Raw genomic sequence first — 23,265 nt, 5'->3', positions numbered from 1 at the left:
CCGACTAACTCTCCCCACGTGTCAGACCCTTCGCCTCCCGCTCAGGGGATGCACGCTAATATGGCGCCAATTACATCAGGGACGCCCATAGCGATTACCTTGCAGGACATGGCTGCAATCATGAATAATACCCTGTCAGAGGTATTATCCAGGTTGCCTGAATTAAGAGGCAAGCGCAATTGCTCTGGGGTTAGGAGAAATACAGAGCGCACAGATGCTGTAAGGGCCATGTCTGATACTGCGTCACAATATGCAGATCATGAGGACGGAGAGCTTCAGTCTGTGGGTGACATCTCTGATTCGGGGAAACCTGATTCAGAGATTTCTAATTTTAAATTTAAGCTTGAGAACCTCCGTGTGTTGCTTGGGGAGGTATTAGCTGCTCTGAATGACTGTAACACAGTTGCAGTACCAGAGAAATTGTGTAGGCTGGATAAATACTATGCGCTACCGGTGTGTACTGATGTTTTTCCTATACCTAAAAGGCTTACAGAAATTATTAGCAAGGAGTGGGATAAGACCGGGTGTGCCTTTTTCCCCACCTCCTATATTTAGAAAAATGTTTCCAATAGACGCCACTACACGGGACTTATGGCAGACGGTCCCTAAGGTGGAGGGAGCAGTTTCTACTTTAGCAAAGCGTACTACTATCCTGGTTGAGGACAGTTGTGCTTTTTCAGATCCAATGGATAAAAAATTGGAGGGTTACCTTAAGAAAATGTTTATTCAACAAGGTTTTATTTTACAGCCCCTTGCATGCATTGCGCCTGTCACGGCCGCGGCGGCATTCTAGTTTGAGGCCCTGGAAGAGGCCATCCATACAGCTCCATTGACTGAAATTATTGACAAGCTTAGAACACTTAAGCTAGCTAACTCATTTGTTTCTGATGCCATTGTTCATTTGACTAAACTAACGGCTAAGAATTCCGGATTCGCCATCCAAGCGCGTAGGGCGCTATGGCTTAAATCCTGGTTAGCTGACGTGACTTCGAAGTCTAAATTACCCAACATTCCTTTCAAGGGGCAGACCTTATTCGGTCCTGGTTTGAAGGAAATTATTGCTGACATTACTGGAGGTAAGGGTCACACCCTTCCTCAGGACAGGGCCAAAGCAAAGGCCAAACAGTCTAATTTTCGTGCCTTTCGAAATTTCAAGACAGGTGCAGCATCAACTTCCTCCGCTTCAAAACAAGAGGGAACTTTTGCTCAATCTAAGCAGGCCTGGAAACCTAACCAGTCCTGGAACAAAGGCAAGCAGGCCAGAAAGCCTGCTGCTGCCTCTAAGACAGCATGAAGGAACGGCCCCCTATCCGGCGACGGATCTAGTAGGGGGCAGACTTTCTCTCTTCGCCCAGGCGTGGGCAAGAGATGTTCAGGATCCCTGGGCGTTGGAGATCATATCTCAGGGATATCTTCTGGACTTCAAAGCTTCCCCTCCACAAGGGAGATTTCATCTTTCAAGGCTATCTGCAAATCAGATAAAGAAAGAGGCATTCCTACACTGTGTGCAAGACCTCCTAGTTATGGGAGTGATCCATCCAGTTCCGTGGACGGAACAAGGACAGGGTTTTTATTCGAATCTGTTTGTGGTTCCCAAAAAAGAGGGAACCTTCAGACCAATTTTGGATCTAAAGATCTTAAACAAATTCCTCAGAGTTCCATCTTTCAAAATGGAAATTATTCGGACCATCTTACCCATGATCCAAGAAGGTCAGTACATGACCACAGTGGACTTAAAGGATGCCTACCTTCACATACCGATTCACAAAGATCATCATCGGTTTCTAAGGTTTGCCTTTCTAGACAGGCATTACCATTTTGTAGCTCTTCCCTTCGGGTTGGCTACAGCCCCGAGAATCTTTACAAAGGTTCTGGGCTCACTTCTGGCGGTTCTAAGACCGCGAGGCATAGCGGTGGCTCCTTATCTAGACGACATCCTGATACAGGCGTCAAGCTTTCAAGTTGCCAAGTCTCATACAGAGATAGTTCTGGCATTTCTGAGGTCGCACGGGTGAAAAGTGAACGAGGAAAAGAGTTCTCTATCCCCACTCACAAGAGTCTCCTTCTTAGGGACTCTTATAGATTCTGTAGAAATGAAAATTTACCTGACGGAGTCCAGGTTATCAAAGCTTCTAAATGCTTGCCGTGTTCTTCACTCCATTCCGCGCCCTTCGGTAGCTCAGTGTATGGAGGTAATCGGCTTAATGGTAGCATCAATGGACATAGTGCCATTTGCGCGCCTTCATCTCAGACCGCTGCAGTTATGCATGCTGAGTCAGTGGAATGGAGATTACACAGATTTGTCCCCTCTGCTAAATCTGGATCAAGAGACCAGAGATTCTCTTCTCTGGTGGTTGTCTCGGGTACACCTGTCCAAGGGTATGACCTTTCGCAGGCCAGATTGGACAATTGTAACAACAGATGCCAGCCTTCTAGGTTGGGGTGCAGTCTGGAATTCCCTGAAGGCACAGGGATCGTGGACTCAGGAGGAGAAACTCCTTCCAATAAATATTCTGGAGTTAAGAGCGATATTCAATGCTCTTCTGGCTTGGCCTCAGCATCTCTGAGGTTCATCAGATTTCAGTCGGACAACATCACGACTGTGGCTTACATCAACCATCAAGGGGGAACTAGGAGTTCCCTAGCGATGTTAGAAGTCTCAAAAATAATTCGCTGGGCAGAGTACCACTCTTGCCACCTGTCAGCAATCCATATCCCAGGCGTGGAGAACTGGGAGGCGGATTTTCTAAGTCGTCAGACTTTCCATCTGGGGGAGTGGGAACTCCATCCGGAGGTGTTTGCTCAGTTGATTCATCGTTGGGGCAAACCAGAGTTGGATCTCATGGCGTCTCGCCAGAACGCCAAGCTTCCTTGTTACGGATCCAGGTCCAGGGACCCAGAAGCTACGCTGATAGATGCTCTAGCAGCGTCTTGGTTCTTCAACCTGGCTTATGTGTTTCCACCGTTTTCTCTGCTCCCTCGACTGATTGCCAAAATCAAACAGGAGAGAGCATCTGTGATTCTGATAGCACCTGCGTGGCCACGCAGGACTTGGTATGCAGACCTAGTGGACATGTCATCCTTTCCACCATGGACTCTGCCTCTAAGACAGGACCTTCTGATACAAGATCCTTTCAATCATCCAAATCTAATTTCTCTGAGACTGACTGCATGGAGATTGAACGCTTGATTCTATCAAAGCGTGGCTTCTCCGAGTCAGTCATTGATACTTTAAAACAGGCACGAAAGCCTGTTACCAGGAAAATCTACCACAAGATATGGAGTAAATATCTTTGTTGGTGTGAATCCAAGAATTACTCATGGAGTAAGGTTAGGATTCCTAGAATATTGTCTTTTCTCCAAGAGGGCTTGGACAAAGGATTATCAGCTAGTTCCTTAAAGAGACAGATTTCTGCTCTGTCTATTCTTTTGCACAAGCGTCTGGCAGAGGTTCGAGACGTCCAGGCATTTTGCCAGGCTTTGGTTAGAATTAAGCCTGTGTTTAAACCTGTTGCTCCCCCGTGGAGCTTAAACTTGGTTCTTAAAGTTCTTCAAGGAGTTCCGTTTGAACCCCTTCATTCCATTGATATTAAACTTTTATCTTGGAAAGTTCTGTTTTTGATGGCTATTTCCTCGGCTCGGAGAGTCTCTGAGCTATCTGCCTTACAATGTGATTCTCCTTATCTGATTTTTCATGCAGATAAGGTAGTCCTGCGTACCAAACCTGGGTTTTTACCTAAGGTGGTTTCTAACAAGAATATCAATCAAGAGATTGTTGTTCCATCATTGTGTCCTAATCCTTCTTCAAAGAAGGAACGTCTATTACATAATCTGGACGTAGTCCGTGCCTTGAAGTTTTACTTACAAGCTACTAAAGATTTTCGTCAAACATCTACCCTGTTTGACGTTTACTCTGGACAGAGGAGAGGTCAAAAAGCTTCGGCAACCTCTCTTTCCTTTTGGCTTCGGAGCATAATACGCCTAGCCTATGAGACTGCTGGACAGCAGCCCCCTGAAAGGATTACAGCTCATTCTACTAGAGCTGTGGCTTCCACCTGGGCCTTTAAAAATGAGGCCTCTGTTGAACAGATTTGCAAGGCCGCGACTTGGTCTTCGCTTCACAGTTTTTCCAAATTTTACAAATTTGATACTTTTGCTTCTTCGGAGGCTGTTTTGGGGAGAAAGGTTCTTCAGGCAGTGGTTCCTTCCGCTTAATCCTGCCTTGTCCCTCCCATCATCCGTGTACTTTAGCTTTGGTATTGGTATCCCATAAGTAATGGATGATCCGTGGACTGGATACACTTAACAAGAGAAAACATAATTTATGCTTACCTGATTAATTTATTTCTCTTGTAGTGTATCCAGTCCACGGCCCGCCCTGTCCTTTTAAGGCAGGTCTAAATTTTAATTAAACTACAGTCACCACTGCACCCTATGGTTTCTCCTTTCTCTGTTTGTTTTCGGTCGAATGACTGGATATGACAGTTAGGGGAGGAGCTATATAGCAGCTCTGCTGTGGGTGATCCTCTTGCAACTTCCTGTTGGGAAGGAGAATATCCCATAAGTAATGGATGATCCGTGGACTGGATACACTACAAGAGAAATAAATTTATCAGGTAAGCATAAATTATGTTTTTGTTTTTCTATCAGGATTTTAGTTCTCTCCACTTGATGGATGGCTTGGATATAGAATCAAATATACTTTTTTTTTTTTTTTTTTTAAACCATTCAGTTTCTGAGTTTCTTTTTCAGATGTCTTAGTCTGTTATTTAAAGGTCTGGAAGGCCTTTATTTCTTGGCTTTCTTTATCCAGATTTCTGGCTATATTCTCTAGTTAGTTTGGATAACCAGTTCTTTAAAGGTCAGTTTTCTGTCCTTGTTTTGTTGTGTTTCATAGAAGATTGCTAATCTTTCTGTCATTTGGTTCAGTTCTAGTCTGGCCGCCTGTTTTTTTCTAATATTTTCCTTCTTGGAACCTTTATATTGGTCTAGATGATTTTGCAGGGTTTCTCCTTTTGAGCCCATGCTTCAGATGGATATTAACTTCTTTCTGGAAGTTTTTTGTTTTCATTTAACTATTTATTCTGAATTATTTCATCTCTTTATTTCTTTTCTCCTGGATATAATTATTACTTCTCTTTATTTCGGATAAGGTGATGTTTTCTAACTATTTTAGTTGGGACATTGTTGTACCTTCTTCATGTCTTATTTCCGTATAATTATTCTGAGTGACTTATTTATTTTGGATTCTGTTAGAGCTTGTCTTTTTGGTTAAATCTTTTGATTTGTACAGTTTTCATACATGACTTTCTGTTCTTTCTTTCAGTCCAGTTGCCCTTTCTTGTGTTTCTGATTTATAAGTAGACCAATTTCTTTAGTTTGCGTTCTCCCTTCCATATTTCTTCTACTATTTTAATGTTTTTGCTTCTTCTGAGGCAGCCTTTGGTAGGATGTCTTTCAGGCAGTTGTGTTTGAGGTTAATTTGTTTTTACCTGTTTAGTTTTTATTGCCATTTTTAGACTCTATTGGGGATGTGGATTTAGTTTCTCAGTGAAATAAGATGTTTCTTAGATCCTACACTTTTCTATTACTCAAGGACCCCACAGTTTGGGTATTTGTTCCTAGGAGTAATGCATCATGGACTCTCACCACCTTTATGAAAGAAAACATAATTTATGCTTACCTGATAAATGTTTTTTCTTTAATGGTGGTGAGAATCCACGAGACCCCACCCTGTTTTGTTCTGGGGGATTTTTGTTTTGTTTTTTAGCACATCCTCCTTTTCCTGCTCATTTTTTTGGATCTTATTCATTTTTCATACCTCATTTTGCTTGGCTATATGTTAGCCTGAGCTGCCTGTGAGGTGGGAGGGAGTTCTTGGAGTTTGAGAGTCTTTGCTGCCTCCTAGTGATATGGAAGAGTAATTCCCAGAAATAATGCATTGTGGACTCTCAGCACCATGAATTTGTTTTTTAATTTATCAGGTAAGCATAAATTGTTTTATGCTTAACTGATTCATTTTCTTTCAGAATGATGATAGTTCATAGGCCCTGTTTCTATTTTTGGGGCGACAGTTCTTATTTGCATCTCTAGACCCTGCTTTTATCTTTCCTACCTATATGCTTCTTATTCTCTACTCAGCTATGCGTTAAACTGAGGAGAGATTGTGTGGGTTATTGGTCTCCTAGTGGCAGGAATTATATCTCACATGTTATGAACCCTATGGACTATCATCTTAAATTTTTGTTTTTTTACCGGTAATGTGGCAATAATTATAATTTAGATTATTTTATTTCAGATAAGTATGATCATTGTTTTTGATGATGTCAGTTAAATCTCTGAATCACTAATCCGTTACAAACCTGTTATCTCTTTGTCTGTTTTTTCAGGAGCTATTGTGACAATCTCGGCTATCATCCACTAAGTGCTGCTGATTTTGGAAAAATCATGAAAAATGTTTTTCCGAACATGAAAGCCCGTCGTCTTGGTACAAGAGGCAAATCAAAATATCCTTTACTCTGTGTCCAAATCTATTTTGCACTTGTTAACAAAATATCTTGTTCTGCTGCCAGCTATATTAAGAGGTAAAAATAATTAGCAAAGGCTAACAAAGTGTTGTAGAAAAACTGTCTAAGACTCAAAATCTGACTTTCTGCTGGAACTTTTTTGATTAAAGGCACATTATGCACAAATGTACATATTCTAATTTGTTGGAGCATGTAATGGTAAATGTACCGACCCTACAACTCTGTGTTTTACACCCTGAAGAAGAGTGCTTCATTATGTGTTTAATCCTTCTTTGGCGTTTAATACATATCAAGTTGCAGAGTAGGTAGTGTTAAAATTAAATGGTCTATCAAATTATAGCATGATATTTTTGCACTATAATGGTCCTTTAACAAATTTCCACCTACAATTTTTTAAAACATTAGAATGTTCTTTTTCCACAAACTCTGAACAGATGATCCTTAACTCTAACACGTATTGCTATAGCGGACTGAGGAAAAAAGCTTTTGTCCATATGCCATCGTTGCCGAACCTTGACTTTAACAAGACTGGAGATGGGGTAACATATAATATTTAATTATAAATCATCTAAATCGGTTGTTTTACATTTTCCCTTGTTATGTATTAACTCAGATTTGACTTTTTAGTCAGACTATATTTTAGATTCAGAAGACTTAGTTATGCAGGGCTGTAAGAAAATGGAGGGAACAATGAAAATAGTCTGTCTCACATTTATCGTAACAGGACATGAATCTAGACAATCAAGTTAAGAGTTAACTTAGATTTGAACACAGAAAGTTTTAACAAAACCAATTAAATTAGACAAGTGCACTCCTCCTTTTATTTTTTGGCTGGAACCATGCTATTACCTTTTGAATCTTCTGATGTTACCCACATTCCTCATCATTTTTACAGTTAACACAGTTCACTCTTCAGGTTTTTGGTCAGTATAGAAGCCCAATTAGACAAGCAAATAACCAGAGTAAAATGCAAAAAAAAAATCTGGTATTAAGTTAACACCAATACCAGTTTGGGCTAGACCCAAAGAGACCTAGCATTGATACTATTAAGTCTGCAGTATTACCAGTGGGAGTGTAAGTGTCCCACATTCCTGTGATATGACTGCTTTATTTCTACCTTTTTCTAGCAGCTCTCATCATACTTTACTAACTGCAGTGGAGTATCTTTCCTCAAAAGGTTAATTTATTCTATCCCTTTGTAAAAAGGGAGCATGTGCCAAAAAAGAAATGCTGTTTCAGTTCCATGCTGAGTTTTATGTATTCTAGAAAGTACCTAGCCACCATCAACCTTCATTTTAATCTTCATATCCACAAGCATCCCAAACACTACAAGATTATCTGCCTTTTATTATTCAATTTTGTATTTGTGACCCATCAATTTAGTCTGACCACAGCCCCGCAGATATTCTCCAAGGTTCTTACCAATCTTCTCCTCTTTTATAACATGACACTTTATTGTCCCCCTATCTAATCAAAAACTTTGTAATGGCTCAATTTTACACCCTGGAGCTGGTTTACTCAATTGTGGCATTATGATGTCTCCAACATAACAGTTGCTAATCAACCTAAAGGGCTCTTTCGTCTCCTCTACAGCATCACTTTCCTGGTAGTCATTCTAGACTCATCTTTCTTTATATATAATGCCTCTGACAAAAGGACATTGCTTCAGCAAATCTTTACATAACTTCAGATTTATATAGCTGCCGTTCAGAGCATAGTCTCAGAGATCTGTTTGTTTGTGGTGTGGCAAGGAATAAGAGGTGAGGAATTAGTATAACCCAATGACTGTGACATGAATATCTGGGGAGGGGGTGTCAGCTCGTTTTCTCCAACATTGGTGTGTCCGGTCCACGGCGTCATCCTTACTTGTGGGATATTCTCTTCCCCAACAGGAAATGGCAAAGAGTCCCAGCAAAGCTGGCCATATAGTCCCTCCTAGGCTCCGCCCACCCCAGTCATTCTCTTTGCCGTTGCACAGGCAACATCTCCACGGAGATGGTTAAGAGTTTTTTGGTGTTTTAATGTAGTTTTTATTCTTCTATCAAGTGTTTGTTATTTTAAAATAGTGCTGGTATGTACTATTTACTCTGAAACAGAAAAGGATGAAGATTTCTGTTTGTAAGAGGAAGATGATTTTAGCAGACAGTAACTAAAATCGATTGCTGTTTCCACATAGGACTGTTGAGATGAAGTAACTTCAGTTGGGGGAAACAGTTAGCAGACTTTTCTGCTTAAGGTATGACTAGCCATATTTCTAAAAAGACTGTGTAATGCTGGAAGGCTGTCATTTCCCCTCATGGGGACCGGTAAGCCATTTTCTTAGTCAAACATACAGAATAAAGGGCTTAATAAGGGCTAAAAAACTGGTAGACATTTTTATGGGCTAAATCGATTGCTTTATTTGGGCATATTATTCAGATTTAGGCTAACAATTGGCATTTATAATCTTGGGGAACGTTTATAAAACGGCAGGCACTGTGTTAGACAACTTTTTCAGTCAGGGGGCCTTTCTAGTTATAGACTGAGCCTCATTTCTTTCATGTAATTAACAAGAGTCCATGAGCTAGTGACGTATGGGATATACATACCTACCAGGAGGGGCAAAGTTTCCCAAACCTTAAAATGCCTATAAATACACCCCTCACCACACCCACAAATCAGTTTTACAAACTTTGCCTCCAAGGGAGGTGGTGAAGTAAGTTTGTGCTAGATTCTACGTTGATATGCGCTCCGCAGCAAGTTGGAGCCCGGTTTTCCTCTCAGCGTGCAGTGAATGTCAGAGGGATGTGAAGAGAGTATTGCCTATTGAATGCAGTGATCTCCTTCTACGGGGTCTATTTCATAAGGTTCTCTGTTATCGGTCGTAGAGATTCATCTCTTACCTCCCTTTTCAGATCGACGATATACTCTTATATTTACCATTTCCTCTACTGATTCTCGTTTCAGTACTGGTTTGGCTTTCTACAAACATGTAGATGAGTGTCCTGGGGTAAGTAAGTCTTATTTTCTGTGACACTCTAAGCTATGGTTGGGCACTTTATTTATAAAGTTCTAAATATATGTATTCAAACATTTATTTGCCTTGACTCAGAATGTTCAACTTTCCTTATTTCCAGACAGTCAGTTTCATATTTGGGATTATGCATTGAATTATCATATTTTTTCTTACCTCAAAAATTTGACTTTTTTTCCCTGTGGGCTGTTAGGCTCGCGGGGGCTGAAAATGCTTCATTTTATTGCGTCATTCTTGGCGCGGACTTTTTTGGCGCAAAAATTCTTTTCCGTTTCCGGCGTCATACGTGTCGCCGGAAGTTGCGTCATTTTTTGACGTTATTTTGCGTCAAAGATGTCGGCGTTCCGGATGTGGCGTCATTTTTGGCGCCAAAAGCATTTAGGCGCCAAATAATGTGGGCGTCTTTTTTGGCGCTAAAAAATATGGGCGTCATTTTTGTCTCCACATTATTTAAGTCTCATTATTTATTGCTTCTGGTTGCTAGAAGCTTGTTCACTGGCATTTTTTTCCCATTCCTGAAACTGTCATTTAAGGAATTTGATCAATTTTGCTTTATATGTTGTTTTTTTCTTTTACATATTGCAAGATGTTCCACGTTGCAACTGAGTCAGAAGATACTACAGGAAAATCACTGCACAGTGCTGGAGCTACCAAGCTAAGTCTGCTATAAACTTTTGGTATCTGTTTCTCCAGCTGTTATTTGTATTGCATGTCATGTCAAACTTATTAATGCAGATAAAATTTCCTTTAGTACTGTTACATTACCTGTTGCTGTCCGTCAACATCTAATTTTCAGAGTGTTCATGATAACATTAGAGATTTTATTTTTTAAATCCATTAAGAAGGCTATGTCTGTTATTTCTCCTTCTAGTATACATAAAAGTCTTTTAAAACTTCTCTTTTTTTCAGATGAATTTTTAAATGAACATCATCATTCTGATACTGATAATGGTTCTTCTGGTTCAGAGGTTTCTGTCTCAGAGGTTGATGCTGATAAATCTTTGTATTTGTTCAAGATGGAATTTATTCGTTCTTTACTTAAAGAAGTGTTATTTGCATTAGAAATAGAGGATTCTGGTCCTCTTGATACTAATGTAAACGTTTAAATAAGGTTTTTAAATCTCCTGTAGTTATTCCAGAAGTGTTTTATCTCCCTGATGCTATTTCTGAAGTAATTTCCAGGGAATGGAATAATTTGGGTAATTTATTTACTCCTTCTAGACGTTTAAGCAAATTATATCCTGTGCCATCTGACAGATTAGAGTTTTTTGGGACAAAAATCCCTAAGGTTATGGGGCTGTCTCTACTCCTGCTAATGTACTACTATTCCTATGGCAGATAGTACTTCATTTAAGGATCCTTTAGATAGGAAAATTGAATCCTTTCTAAGAAAAGCTTACTTATGTTCAGGTAATCTTCTTAGACCTGCTATATTTTTAGCGGATGTTGCTGCAGCTTCAACTTTTTGGTTAGAAGCTTTAGCGCAACAAGTAACAGATCATAATTTTATAGCATTATTATTATTCTATAACATGCTAATAATTTTATTGGTGATACCATCTTTTGATATCATTAGAGTTGATGTCAGGTATATGTCTCTAGCTATTTTAGCTAGAAAAGCTTTATGGATTAAACTTGGAATGCTGACATGTCTTCTAAGTCAACTTTGCTTTCCCTTTCTTTCCAGGGTAAATAATCATTTCGTTCCTTTCCTCACAACAAGGAACAAAAGCCTGATCCTTCATCCTCAGGAGCGGTATCAGTTTGGAAACTATTTCCAGTTTGGAATATATCCAAGCCTTATAGAAACCTATAGCCAGCTCCTAAGTACCTATGAAGGTGCGGCCCTTATTCCAGCTCAGCTGGTATGGGGCAGATTACGTTTTCTTCAAAGAAATTTGGATCAATTCCGTTCTTAATCTCTGGTTTCAGAAACATTGTTTCAGAAAGGTACAGAATTGGCTTCAAGTTAAGGCCTCCGGCTAAGAGATTCTTTTCTTTCCCGTGTCCCAGTCGACACAGCAAGGCTCAGCATTTCTGAAATGTGTTTCAGATCTAGAGTTGGCTGGAGTATTTATGCCAGTTCCAGTTCTGGAACAGGGGCTGGGGTTTTATTTTATCTCTTCATTGTACCAAAGAAGGTCAATTCCTTCAGACCAGTTCTGGATCTATCATTATTGAATCGTTATGTTAGGATACCAACATTCAAAATGGTTACTATAGGACTATCCTGCCTTTTGTTTAGCAAGGGCATTATATGTCTACAATAGATTTACAGGATGTGTATCTGCATATTCCGATTCATCCAGATCACTTTTAGTGTCTGAGATTCTCTTTTTAGACAAGCATTACCAGTTTTGTGGCTCTACTGTTTGGCCTAGCCTCAGTTCCAAGAATTTTTTTCAAAGGTTCTCGGTGCCCTTCTTTCTGTAATCAGAGAATAGGGTTTTGGTATTTCCTTATTTGGACGATATCTTGGTACTTGCTCAGTCTTCTCATTTTCGAGGAATCTCATACGAATCGACTTGTGTTGTTTCTTCAAGTTCATGGTTGGAGGATCAATTTACCAATCAGTTCATTGATTCCTCAGACAAGGGTAACATTTTTAGGTTTCTAGATAAATTCAGTGTCTATGACTCTGTCCTTGTCAGACAAGAGAAGTTTAACATTGATATCAGCTTGTCAAAACCTTCAGTCACAATCTTTCCCTTTGGTAGCCTTATGCATGGAAATGTTGGGTCTTAGGACTGCCGCATCAGATGCGATCTCCTTTGCTCGTTTTCACATGCGACCTCTTAAGCTCTGTATGCTGAACAAATGGTGCAGGGATTACTCAAAGATATCTCAATTCATATCTTTAAACCGATTTTACGACACTCTCTGACATGGTGGACAGATCACCATCGTTCAGTTCAGGGGGCTTCTTTGTTCTTCCGACCTGGACTATAATCTCAACAGATACAAGTCTTACAGGTTGGGGAGCTGTGTGGGGGTATCTGACGGCACAAGGGGTTTGGGAATCTCAGGAGGTGAGATTTCCGATCAATTTGGAACTCCGTGCAATTTTCAGAGCTCTTCAGTCTTGGCCTCTTCTGAAGAGAGAGTTGTTCATTGTTTTCAGATAAGACAATGTCACAACTGTGGCATACATCAATCATCAAGGAGGGACTCACAGTCCTCTGGCTATGAAAGAAGTATCTCGAATTTTGGTTTGGGCGGAATCCAGCTCCTGTCTAATCTCTGCGGTTTATATCCCAGGTATGGACAATTGGAAAGCGGATTATCTCAGTCGCCAAACGTTGCATCCGGGCGAATGGTCTCTTCACCCAGAGGTATTTCTTCAGATTGTTCAAATGTGGGAACTTCCAGAAATAGATCTGATGGCTTCTCATCTAAACAAGAAACTTCCCAGGTATCTGTCCAGATCCCGGGATCCTCAGGCGGAGGCAGTGGATGCATTTTCACTTCCTTGGAAGTATCATCCTGCCTATATCTTTTCGCCTCTAGTTCTTCTTCCAAGAGTAATCTCCAAGATTCTGAAGGAATGCTCGTTTGTTCTGCTGGTAGCTCCGGCATGGCCTCACAGGTTTTGGTATGCGGATCTTGTCCGGATGGCCTCTTGCCAACCGTGGACTCTTCCGTTAAGACCAGACCTTTTGTCTCAAGGTCCTTTTTTCCATCAGGATCTGAAATCCTTAAATTTAAAGGTATGGAGATTGAACGCTTGATTCTTGGTCAAAGAGGTTTCTCTGACTCTGTGATTAATACTATGTTACAGGCTCGTAAATCTGTATCCAGAGAGATATATTATAGAGTCTGGAAGACTTATATTTCTTGGTGTCTTTCTCATCTTTTTTCTTGGCATTCTTTTAGAATACCGAGAATATTACAATTTCTTCAGGATGGTTTAGATAAGGGTTTGTCCGCAAGTTCCTTGAAAGGTCAAATCTCTGCTCTTTCTGTTCTTTTTCACAGAAGGATTGCTATTCTTCCTGATATTCATTGTTTTGTACAAGCTTTGGTTCGTATAAAGCCTGTCATTAAGTCAATTTCTCCTCCTTGGAGTTTGAATTTGGTTCTGGGGGCTCTTCAAGCTCCTCCATTTGAACCTATGCATTCATTGGATATTAAATTACTTTCTTGGAAAGTTTTGTTCCTTTTGGCCATCTCTTCTGCCAGAAGAGTTTCTGAATTATCTGCTCTTTCTTGTGAGTCTCCTTTTCTGATTCTTCATCAGGATAAGGCGGTGTTGCGAACTTCTTTTGAATTTTTTCCTAAAGTTGTGAATTCCAACAACATTAGTAGAGAAATTGTGGTTCCTTCATTATGTCCTAATCCTAAGAATTCTAAGGAGAAATCGTTGCATTCTTTGGATGTTGTTAGAGCTTTGAAATATTATGTTGAAGCTACGAAATCTTTCTGTAAGACTTCTAGTCTATTTGTTATCTTTTCCGGTTCTAGGAAAGGCCAGAAAGCTTCTGCCATTTCTTTGGCATCTTGGTTGAAATCTTTAATTCATCTTGCCTATGTTGAGTCGGGTAAAATTCCGCCTCAGAGAATTACAGCTCATTCTACTAGGTCAGTATCTACTTCCTGGGCGTTTAGGAATGAAGCTTCGGTTGACCAGATCTGCAAAGCAGCAACTTGGTCCTCTTTGCATACTTTTACTAAATTCTACCATTTTGATGTATTTTCTTCTTCTGAAGCAGTTTTTGGTAGAAAAGTTCTTCAGGCAGCGGTTTCAGTTTGAATCTTCTGCTTATATTTTTTTTTGTTAATCTTTATTTTGGGTGTGGATTATTTTCAGCAGGAATTGGCTGTCTTTATTTTATCCCTCCCTCTCTAGTGACTCTTGTGTGGAAAGATCCACATCTTGGGTAGTCATTATCCCATACGTCACTAGCTCATGGACTCTTGTTAATTACATGAAAGAAAACATAATTTATGTAAGAACTTACCTGATAAATTCATTTCTTTCATATTAACAAGAGTCCATGAGGCCCACCCTTTTTTGTGGTGGTTATGATTTTTTTGTATAAAGCACAATTATTCCAATTCCTTATTTTATATGCTTCGCACTTTTTTTCTTATCACCCCTCTTCTTGGCTATTCGTTAAACTGATTTGTGGGTGTGGTGAGGGGTGTATTTATAGGCATTTTAAGGTTTGGGAAACTTTGCCCCTCCTGGTAGGAATGTATATCCCATACGTCACTAGCTCATGGACTCTTGTTAATATGAAAGAAATGAATTTATCAGGTAAGTTCTTACATAAATTATGTTTTTCGCGCCATTACTGCGCAGTTGTTTTCTTCTGTTAAGTGTGATCAGTCCACGGGTCATCATTACTTCTGGGATATTACTCCTCCCCAACAGCAAGTGCAAGAGGATTCACCCAGCAGAGCTGCATATAGCTCCTCCCCTCTACGTCACTCCCAGTCATTCTCTTGCACCCAACGACTAGATAGGATGTGTGAGAGGACTATGGTGATTATACTTAGTTTTATATCTTCAATCAAAAGTTTGTTATTTTAAAATAGCACCGGAGTGTGTTATTATCTCTCTGGCAGAGTTTGAAGAAGAATCTACCAGAGTTTTTGTTATGATTTTAGCCGGAGTAGTTAAGATCATATTGCTGTTTCTCGGCCATCTGAGGAGAGGTAAACTTCAGATCAGGGGACAGCGGGCAGATGAATCTGCATAGAGGTATGTAGCAGTTTTTATTTTCTGACAATGGAATTGATGAGAAAATCCTGCCATACCGATATAATGTCATGTATGTATACTTTACACTTCAGTATTCTGGGGAATGGTACTTCACTAGAATTACACTGTAAGAAATACATAAAGCTGTTTAATAACTAGAGATTATATTTAACGTTTTTGCTGGAATGTAAAATCGTTTTCATTTACTGAGGTACTGAGTGAATAAATGTTTGGGCACTATTTTTCCACTTGGCAGTTGCTTAATCTGTTTTCTGACAGTTTCTGTTCTCCCTCACTGCTGTGTGTGAGGGGGAGGGGCCGTTTTTTGGCGCTTTTACTACACATCAAATATTTCAGTCAGCAACTCATTGTATTCCCTGCATGATCCGGTTCATCTCTACTGAGCTCAGGGGTCTTCAAAACTTATTTTGAGGGAGGTAATTTCTCTCAGCAGAGCTGTGAGAATTATAGTTTGACTGAGATAAAAAACGTTTATTCTGTAATTTGTTTCCTGCTTTCAGAATTTGTTATCTTTGCTAATGGGATTAAACCTTTGCTAAAGTTGTGTTATTTACAAGGATTGAGGCTATAACTGTTTCAATTTATTAATTTTCAACTGTCATAGAGCTTCTGTGCTTCTTAAAGGCACAGTACGTTTTAATATTATTCTAATTGAATTGTATTTCCAAGTTACAAGTTTATTTGCTAGTGTGTTAAACATGTCTGATTCAGAGGATGATACCTGTGTCATTTGTTGCAATGCCAAAGTGGAGCCCAATAGAAATTTATGTACTAACTGTATTGATGCTACTTTAAATAAAAGTCAATCTGTACAAATTGAACAAATTTCACCAAACAACGAGGGGAGAGTTATGCCGACTAACTCGCCTCACGTGTCAGTACCTACATCTCCCGCTCAGAGGGAGGTGCGTGATATTGTAGCGCCGAGTACATCTGGGCGGCCATTACAAATCACATTACAGGATATGGCTACTGTTATGACTGAGGTTTTGGCTAAATTACCAGAGCTAAGAGGTAAGCGTGATCACTCTGGGGTGAGAACAGAGTGCGCTGATAATATTAGGGCCATGTCAGACACTGCGTCACAGGTGGCAGAACATGAGGACGGAGAGCTTCATTCTGTGGGTGACGGTTCTGATCCAAACAGACTGGATTCAGATATTTCAAATTTTAAATTTAAACTGGAAAACCTCCGTGTATTACTAGGGGAGGTGTTAGCGGCTCTGAATGATTGTAACACAGTTGCAATACCAGAGAAAATGTGTAGGTTGGATAAATATTTTGCGGTACCGACGAGTACTGAGGTTTTTCCTATACCTAAGAGACTTACTGAAATTGTTACTAAGGAGTGGGATAGACCCGGTGTGCCGTTCTCACCCCCTCCGATATTTAGAAAAATGTTTCCAATAGACGCCACCACAAGGGACTTATGGCAAACGGTCCCTAAGGTGGAGGGAGCAGTTTCTACCTTAGCTAAGCGTACCACTATCCCGGTGGAGGATAGCTGTGCTTTTTCAGATCCAATGGATAAAAAATTAGAGGGTTTCCTTAAGAAAATGTTTGTTCAACAAGGTTTTATATTGCAACCCCTTGCATGCATTGCGCCGATCACGGCTGCAGCGGCATTCTGGATTGAGTCTCTGGAAGAGAACATTGGTTCAGCTACTCTGGACGACATTACGGACAGGCTTAGAGTCCTTAAACTAGCTAATTCATTCATTTCGGAGGCCGTAGTACATCTTACTAAACTTACGGCGAAGAATTCAGGATTCGCCATTCAGGCACGCAGGGCGCTGTGGCTAAAATCCTGGTCAGCTGATGTTACTTCTAAGTCTAAATTGCTTAATATACCTTTCAAAGGGCAGACCTTATTCGGGCCCGGGTTGAAAGAGATTATCGCTGACATTACAGGAGGTAAAGGCCATGCCCTGCCTCAGGACAAAGCCAAAGCCAAGACTAGACAGTCTAATTTTCGTTCCTTTCGTAATTTCAAAGCAGGAGCAGCATCAACTTCCTCTGCACCAAAACAGGAAGGAGCTGTTGCTCGCTACAGACAAGGCTGGAAACCTAACCAGTCCTGGAACAAGGGCAAGCAGACTAGGAAACCTGCTGCTGCCCCTAAAACAGCATGAATTGAGGGCCCCCGATCCGGGATCGGATCTAGTGGGGGGCAGACTTTCTCTCTTCGCCCAGGCTTGGGCAAGAGATGTTCAGGATCCCTGGGCGCTAGAGATAATATCTCAGGGATACCTTCTGGACTTCAAATACTCTCCTCCAAGAGAGAGATTTCATCTGTCAAGATTGTCAACAATCCAGACAAAGAAAGAGGCGTTTCTACGCTGCGTACAAGAGCTCTTGTTAATGGGAGTAATCCATCCAGTTCCACGATCGGAACAGGGACAGGGGTTTTACTCAAATCTGTTTGTGGTTCCCAAAAAAGAGGGAACTTTCAGACCAATCCTGGACTTAAAGATCCTAAACAAATTCCTAAGAGTTCCATCGTTCAAGATGGAGACTATTCGGACAATTTTACCTATGATCCAAGAGGGTCAGTACATGACCACTGTAGATTTAAAAGATGCTTACCTTCACATACCGATTCACAAAGATCATTATCGGTACCTAAGGTTTGCCTTCCTAGACAGGCATTACCAGTTTGTGGCTCTTCCATTCGGATTGGCTACAGCTCCAAGAATCTTCACAAAGGTTCTGGGTGCTCTTCTGACGGTACTAAGACCGCGGGGAATCTCGGTAGCTCCATACCTAGACGACATTCTGATACAAGCTTCAAGCTTTCAAACTGCCAAGTCTCATACAGAGTTAGTGCTGGCATTTCTAAGGTCACATGGATGGAAGGTGAACGAAAAGAAAAGTTCACTCGTTCCACTCACAAGAGTTCCCTTATAGATTCTGTAGAAATGAAGATTTACCTGACAGAGGACAGGCTAACAAGACTTCAAAGTGCTTGCCGCACCCTTCATTCCATTCAACACCCGTCAGTGGCTCAATGCATGGAGGTAATCGGCTTAATGGTAGCGGCAATGGACATAGTACCCTTTGCACGCTTACACCTCAGACCACTGCAACTGTGCATGCTAAGTCAGTGGAATGGGGATTACTCAGACTTATCCCCTTCTCTGAATCTGGATCAAGAGACCAGAAATTCTCTTCTATGGTGGCTTTCTCGGCCACATCTGTCCAGGGGGATGCCATTCAGCAGACCAGACTGGACAATTGTAACAACAGACGCCAGCCTTCTAGGTTGGGGTGCCGTCTGGAATTCTCTGAAGGCTCAGGGACAATGGAGTTAGGAGGAGAGTCTCCTGCCAATAAACATTCTGGAATTGAGAGCAGTTCTCAATGCCCTCCTGGCTTGGCCCCAGTTGACAACTCGGGGGTTCATCAGGTTTCAGTCGGACAACATCACGACTGTAGCTTACATCAACCATCAGGGAGGGACAAGAAGCTCCCTAGCTATGATGGAAGTATCAAAGATAATTCGCTGGGCAGAGTCTCACTCTTGCCACCTGTCAGCAATCCACATCCCGGGAGTGGAGAACTGGGAGGCGGATTTCTTAAGTCGTCAGACTTTTCATCCGGGGGAGTGGGAACTTCATCCGGAGGTCTTTGCCCAAATACTTCGACGTTGGGGCAAACCAGAGATAGATCTCATGGCGTCTCGACAGAACGCCAAGCTTCCTCGTTACGGGTCCAGATCCAGGGATCCAGGAGCAGTCCTGATAGATGCTCTGACAGCACCTTGGGACTTCAGGATGGCTTACGTGTTTCCACCCTTCCCGTTACTTCCTCGATTGATTGCCAGAATCAAACAAGAGAGAGCATCAGTGATTCTAATAGCACCTGCGTGGCCACGCAGGACTTGGTATGCAGACCTGGTGGACTTGTCATCCTGTCCACCTTGGTCTCTACCTCTGAAACAGGACCTTCTGATACAGGGTCCCTTCAAACATCAAAATCTAACTTCTCTGAAGCTGACTGCTTGGAAATTGAACGCTTGATTTTATCAAGACGTGGGTTTTCTGAGTCAGTTATTGATACCTTAATACAGGCTAGGAAACCTGTTACCAGAAAGATTTACCATAAGATATGGCGTAAATACCTATATTGGTGTGAATCCAAAGGTTACTCTTGGAGTAAGGTTAGGATTCCTAGGATATTGTCTTTTCTACAAGAAGGTTTAGAAAAGGGTTTATCTGCTAGTTCATTAAAGGGACAGATCTCAGCTCTGTCCATTCTGTTACACAAACGTCTGTCAGAAGTTCCTGACGTCCAGGCTTTTTGTCAGGCTTTGGCCAGGATTAAGCCTGTGTTTAAAACTGTTGCTCCACCATGGAGTTTAAACCTTGTTCTTAATGTTTTACAGGGCGTTCCGTTTGAACCCCTTCATTCCATTGATATAAAGTTGTTATCTTGGAAAGTTCTATTTTTAATGGCTATTTCCTCGGCTCGAAGAGTCTCTGAATTATCAGCCTTACATTGTGATTCTCCTTATTTGATTTTTCATTCGGATAAGGTAGTCCTGCGTACTAAACCTGGGTTCTTACCTAAGGTAGTTACTAACAGGAATATCAATCAAGAGATTGTTGTTCCTTCTTTATGCCCAAATCCTTCTTCAAAGAAGGAACGTCTACTGCACAACCTGGATGTAGTCCGTGCTCTAAAATTTTACTTACAGGCAACTAAGGAATTTCGACAAACGTCTTCTCTGTTTGTCATTTACTCTGGGCAGAGGAGAGGTCAAAAAGCTTCCGCTACCTCTCTTTCTTTTTGGCTTCGTAGCATAATTCGTTTAGCTTATGAGACTGCTGGACAGCAGCCTCCTGAAAGAATTACAGCTCATTCTACTAGAGCTGTGGCTTCCACTTGGGCCTTCAAGAATGAGGCCTCTGTTGAACAGATTTGCAAGGCTGCAACTTGGTCTTCGCTTCATACTTTTTCCAAATTTTACAAATTTGACACTTTTGCTTCATCGGAGGCTATATTTGGGAGAAAGGTTCTTCAGGCAGTGGTTCCTTCTGTATAAAGAGCCTGCCTATCCCTCCCGTCATCCGTGTACTTTTGCTTTGGTATTGGTATCCCAGAAGTAATGATGACCCGTGGACTGATCACACTTAACAGAAGAAAACATAATTTATGCTTACCTGATAAATTCCTTTCTTCTGTAGTGTGATCTGCCCACGGCCCGCCCTGTTTTTAAGGCAGGTAAATATTTTTTAATTTATACTCCAGTCACCACTTCACCCTTGGCTTTTCCTTTCTCGTTGGTCCTTGGTCGAATGACTGGGAGTGACGTAGAGGGGAGGAGCTATATGCAGCTCTGCTGGGTGAATCCTCTTGCACTTCCTGTTGGGGAGGAGTAATATCCCAGAAGTAATGATGACCCGTGGACTGATCACACTACAGAAGAAAGGAATTTATCAGGTAAGCATAAATTATGTTTCTTCTGTTATGTGTGATCAGTCCACGGGTCATCATTACTTCTGGGATATAACTCCTCCCCAACAGGAAATGCAAGAGGATTCACCCAGCAGAGCTGCATATAGCTCCTCCCCTCTACGTCAGTCCCAGTCATTCTCTTGCACCCAACGACTAGATAGGATGTGTGAGAGGACTATGGTGATTATACTTAGTTTTTATGACTTCAATCAAAAGTTTGTTATTTTAAAATAGCACCGGAGCGTGTTATTACTTCTCTGGCAGAGTTTGAGGAAGAATCTGTCAGAGTTTTTTACTATGATTTTAACCGGAGTAGTTAAGATCATATTGCTGTTCTCGGCCATCTGAGGGAGGTAAAGGCTTCAGATCAGGGGACAGCGGGCAGATGAATCTGCATTGAGGTATGTAGCAGTTTTTATTTTCTGAATGGAATTGATGAGAAAATCCTGCCATACCGTTAAAATGACATGTATGTATACACTTCAGTATTCTGTTAAACTATTTATCATGTTAAACGTTTTTGCTGGAATGTAGAATCGTTTACATTGCTGAGGTACTGTGTGAATAAATATTTGGGCATTATTTTCCACTTGGCAGTTTTTTTTGCTTTAATTGTGACAGTTTCGTTTCTCTTCACTGCTGTGTGGGAGAGGGAGGGGCCGTTTTTGGCGCTCTTTGCTACGCATCAAAAAATACCAGTCAGTTACTTTTATATTTCCTGCATGATCCGGTTCATCTCTGATAGATCTCAGGGGTCTTCAAACTTCTTTGAAGGGAGGTAAATTCTCTCAGCAGAGCTGTGAGAATTCTTATAGTGACTGTGAATAAAAACGTTGCTTTGTATTTTTTATGTCAAATTTAATTATTGTTATTTCTCCAACATAGGTGTGTCCGGTCCACGGCGTCATCCTTACTTGTGGGATATTCTCTTCCCCAACAGGAAATGGCAAAGAGCCCAGCAAAGCTGGTCACATGATCCCTCCTAGGCTCCGCCTACCCCAGTCATTCTCTTTGCCGTTGTACAGGCAACATCTCCACGGAGATGGCTTAGAGTTTTTTAGTGTTTAACTGTAGTTTTTCATTATTCAATCAAGAGTTTGTTATTTTCAAATAGTGCTGGTACGTACTATTTACTCAGAAACAGAAAAGAGATGAAGAATTCTGTTTGTATGAGGAAAATGATTTTAGCAACCGTAACTAAAATCCATGGCTGTTCCACACAGGACTGTTGAGAGCAATTAACTTCAGTTGGGGGAACAGTTTGCAGTCTCTTGCTGCTTGAGGTATGACACATTCTAACAAGACGATGTAATGCTGGAAGCTGTCATTTTCCCTATGGGATCCGGTAAGCCATGTTTATTACGATTGTAAATAAGGGCTTCACAAGGGCTTATTTAAACTGTAGACTTTTTCTGGGCTAAATCGATTGATTATTAACACATATTTAGCCTTGAGGAATCATTTTATCTGGGTATTTTGATATAATAATATCGGCAGACACTGTTTTAGACACCTTATTCTTTAGGGGCTTTCCCCAAGCATAGGCAGAGTCTCATTTTCGCGCCGGTGTTGCGCACTTGTTTTTGAGAGGCATGGCATGCAGTCGCATGTGAGAGGAGCTCTGATACTTATAAAAGACTTCTGAAGGCGTCATTTGGTATCGTATTCCCCTTTGGGTTTGGTTGGGTCTCAGCAAAGCAGATACCAGGGACTGTAAAGGGGTTTAAAGCTTAAAACGGCTCCGGTTCCGTTATTTTAAGGGTTAAAGCTTCCAAAATTGGTGTGCAATATTTTCAAGGCTTTAAGACGCTGTGGTGAAAATTTGGTGAATTTTGAACAATTCCTTCATGTTTTTTCGCAATTGCAGTAATAAAGTGTGTTCAGTTTAAAACGTTTTTTGTACTTTCTGATCAAGTTTATGCCTGTTTAACATGTCTGAACTACCAGATAGACTGTGTTCTGAATGTGGGGAAGCCAGAATTCCTATTCATTTAAATAAATGTGATTTATGTGATAATGACAATGATGCCCAAGATGATTCCTCAAGTGAGGGGAGTAAGCATGGTACTGCATCATTCCCTCCTTCGTCTACACGAGTCTTGCCCACTCAGGAGGCCCCTAGTACATCTAGCGCGCCAATACTCCTTACTATGCAACAATTAACGGCTGTAATGGATAATTCTGTCAAAAACATTTTAGCCAAAATGAACCCTTGTCAGCGTAAGCGTGGCTGCTCTGTTTTAGTTACTGAAGAGCATGACGACGCTGATATTAATATCTCTGAAGGGCCCCTAACCCAATCTGAGGGGGCCAGGGAGGTTTTGTCTGAGGGAGAAATTACTGATTTAGGGAACATTTCTCAGCAGGCTGAATCTGATGTGATTACATTTAAATTTAAATTGGAACATCTCCGCATTTTGCTTAAGGAGGTATTATCCACTCTGGATGATTGTGAAAATTTAGTCATCCCAGAGAAACTATGTAAAATGGACAAGTTCCTAGAGGTGCCGGGGCTCCCAGAAGCTTTTCCTATACCCAAGCGG

The 23,265-nt window shown here is 41.0% G+C and overlaps 1 protein-coding gene across 1 annotated transcript in view; it reads left to right on the top strand.

The window, feature by feature from the left end:
* The window catches only part of RFX7 (regulatory factor X7), a 592,746-nt gene that overhangs the window by 346,293 nt on the left and 223,188 nt on the right, over positions 1-23,265 (top strand). Inside the window, exons 6-7 of the mRNA XM_053717507.1 lie at positions 6,390-6,506; positions 6,982-7,066. Of these exons, the coding sequence (XP_053573482.1) occupies positions 6,390-6,506; positions 6,982-7,066 (202 nt within the window). The remainder of the gene's footprint in view (positions 1-6,389; positions 6,507-6,981; positions 7,067-23,265) is intronic.

This window comes from Bombina bombina, chromosome 6, assembly GCF_027579735.1.
Source record: "Bombina bombina isolate aBomBom1 chromosome 6, aBomBom1.pri, whole genome shotgun sequence".
NCBI lineage: Eukaryota > Metazoa > Chordata > Amphibia > Anura > Bombinatoridae > Bombina > Bombina bombina.
Note: the sequence above shows the minus strand (reverse complement) of the source record. Positions and strands in the feature narration are given on the sequence as shown.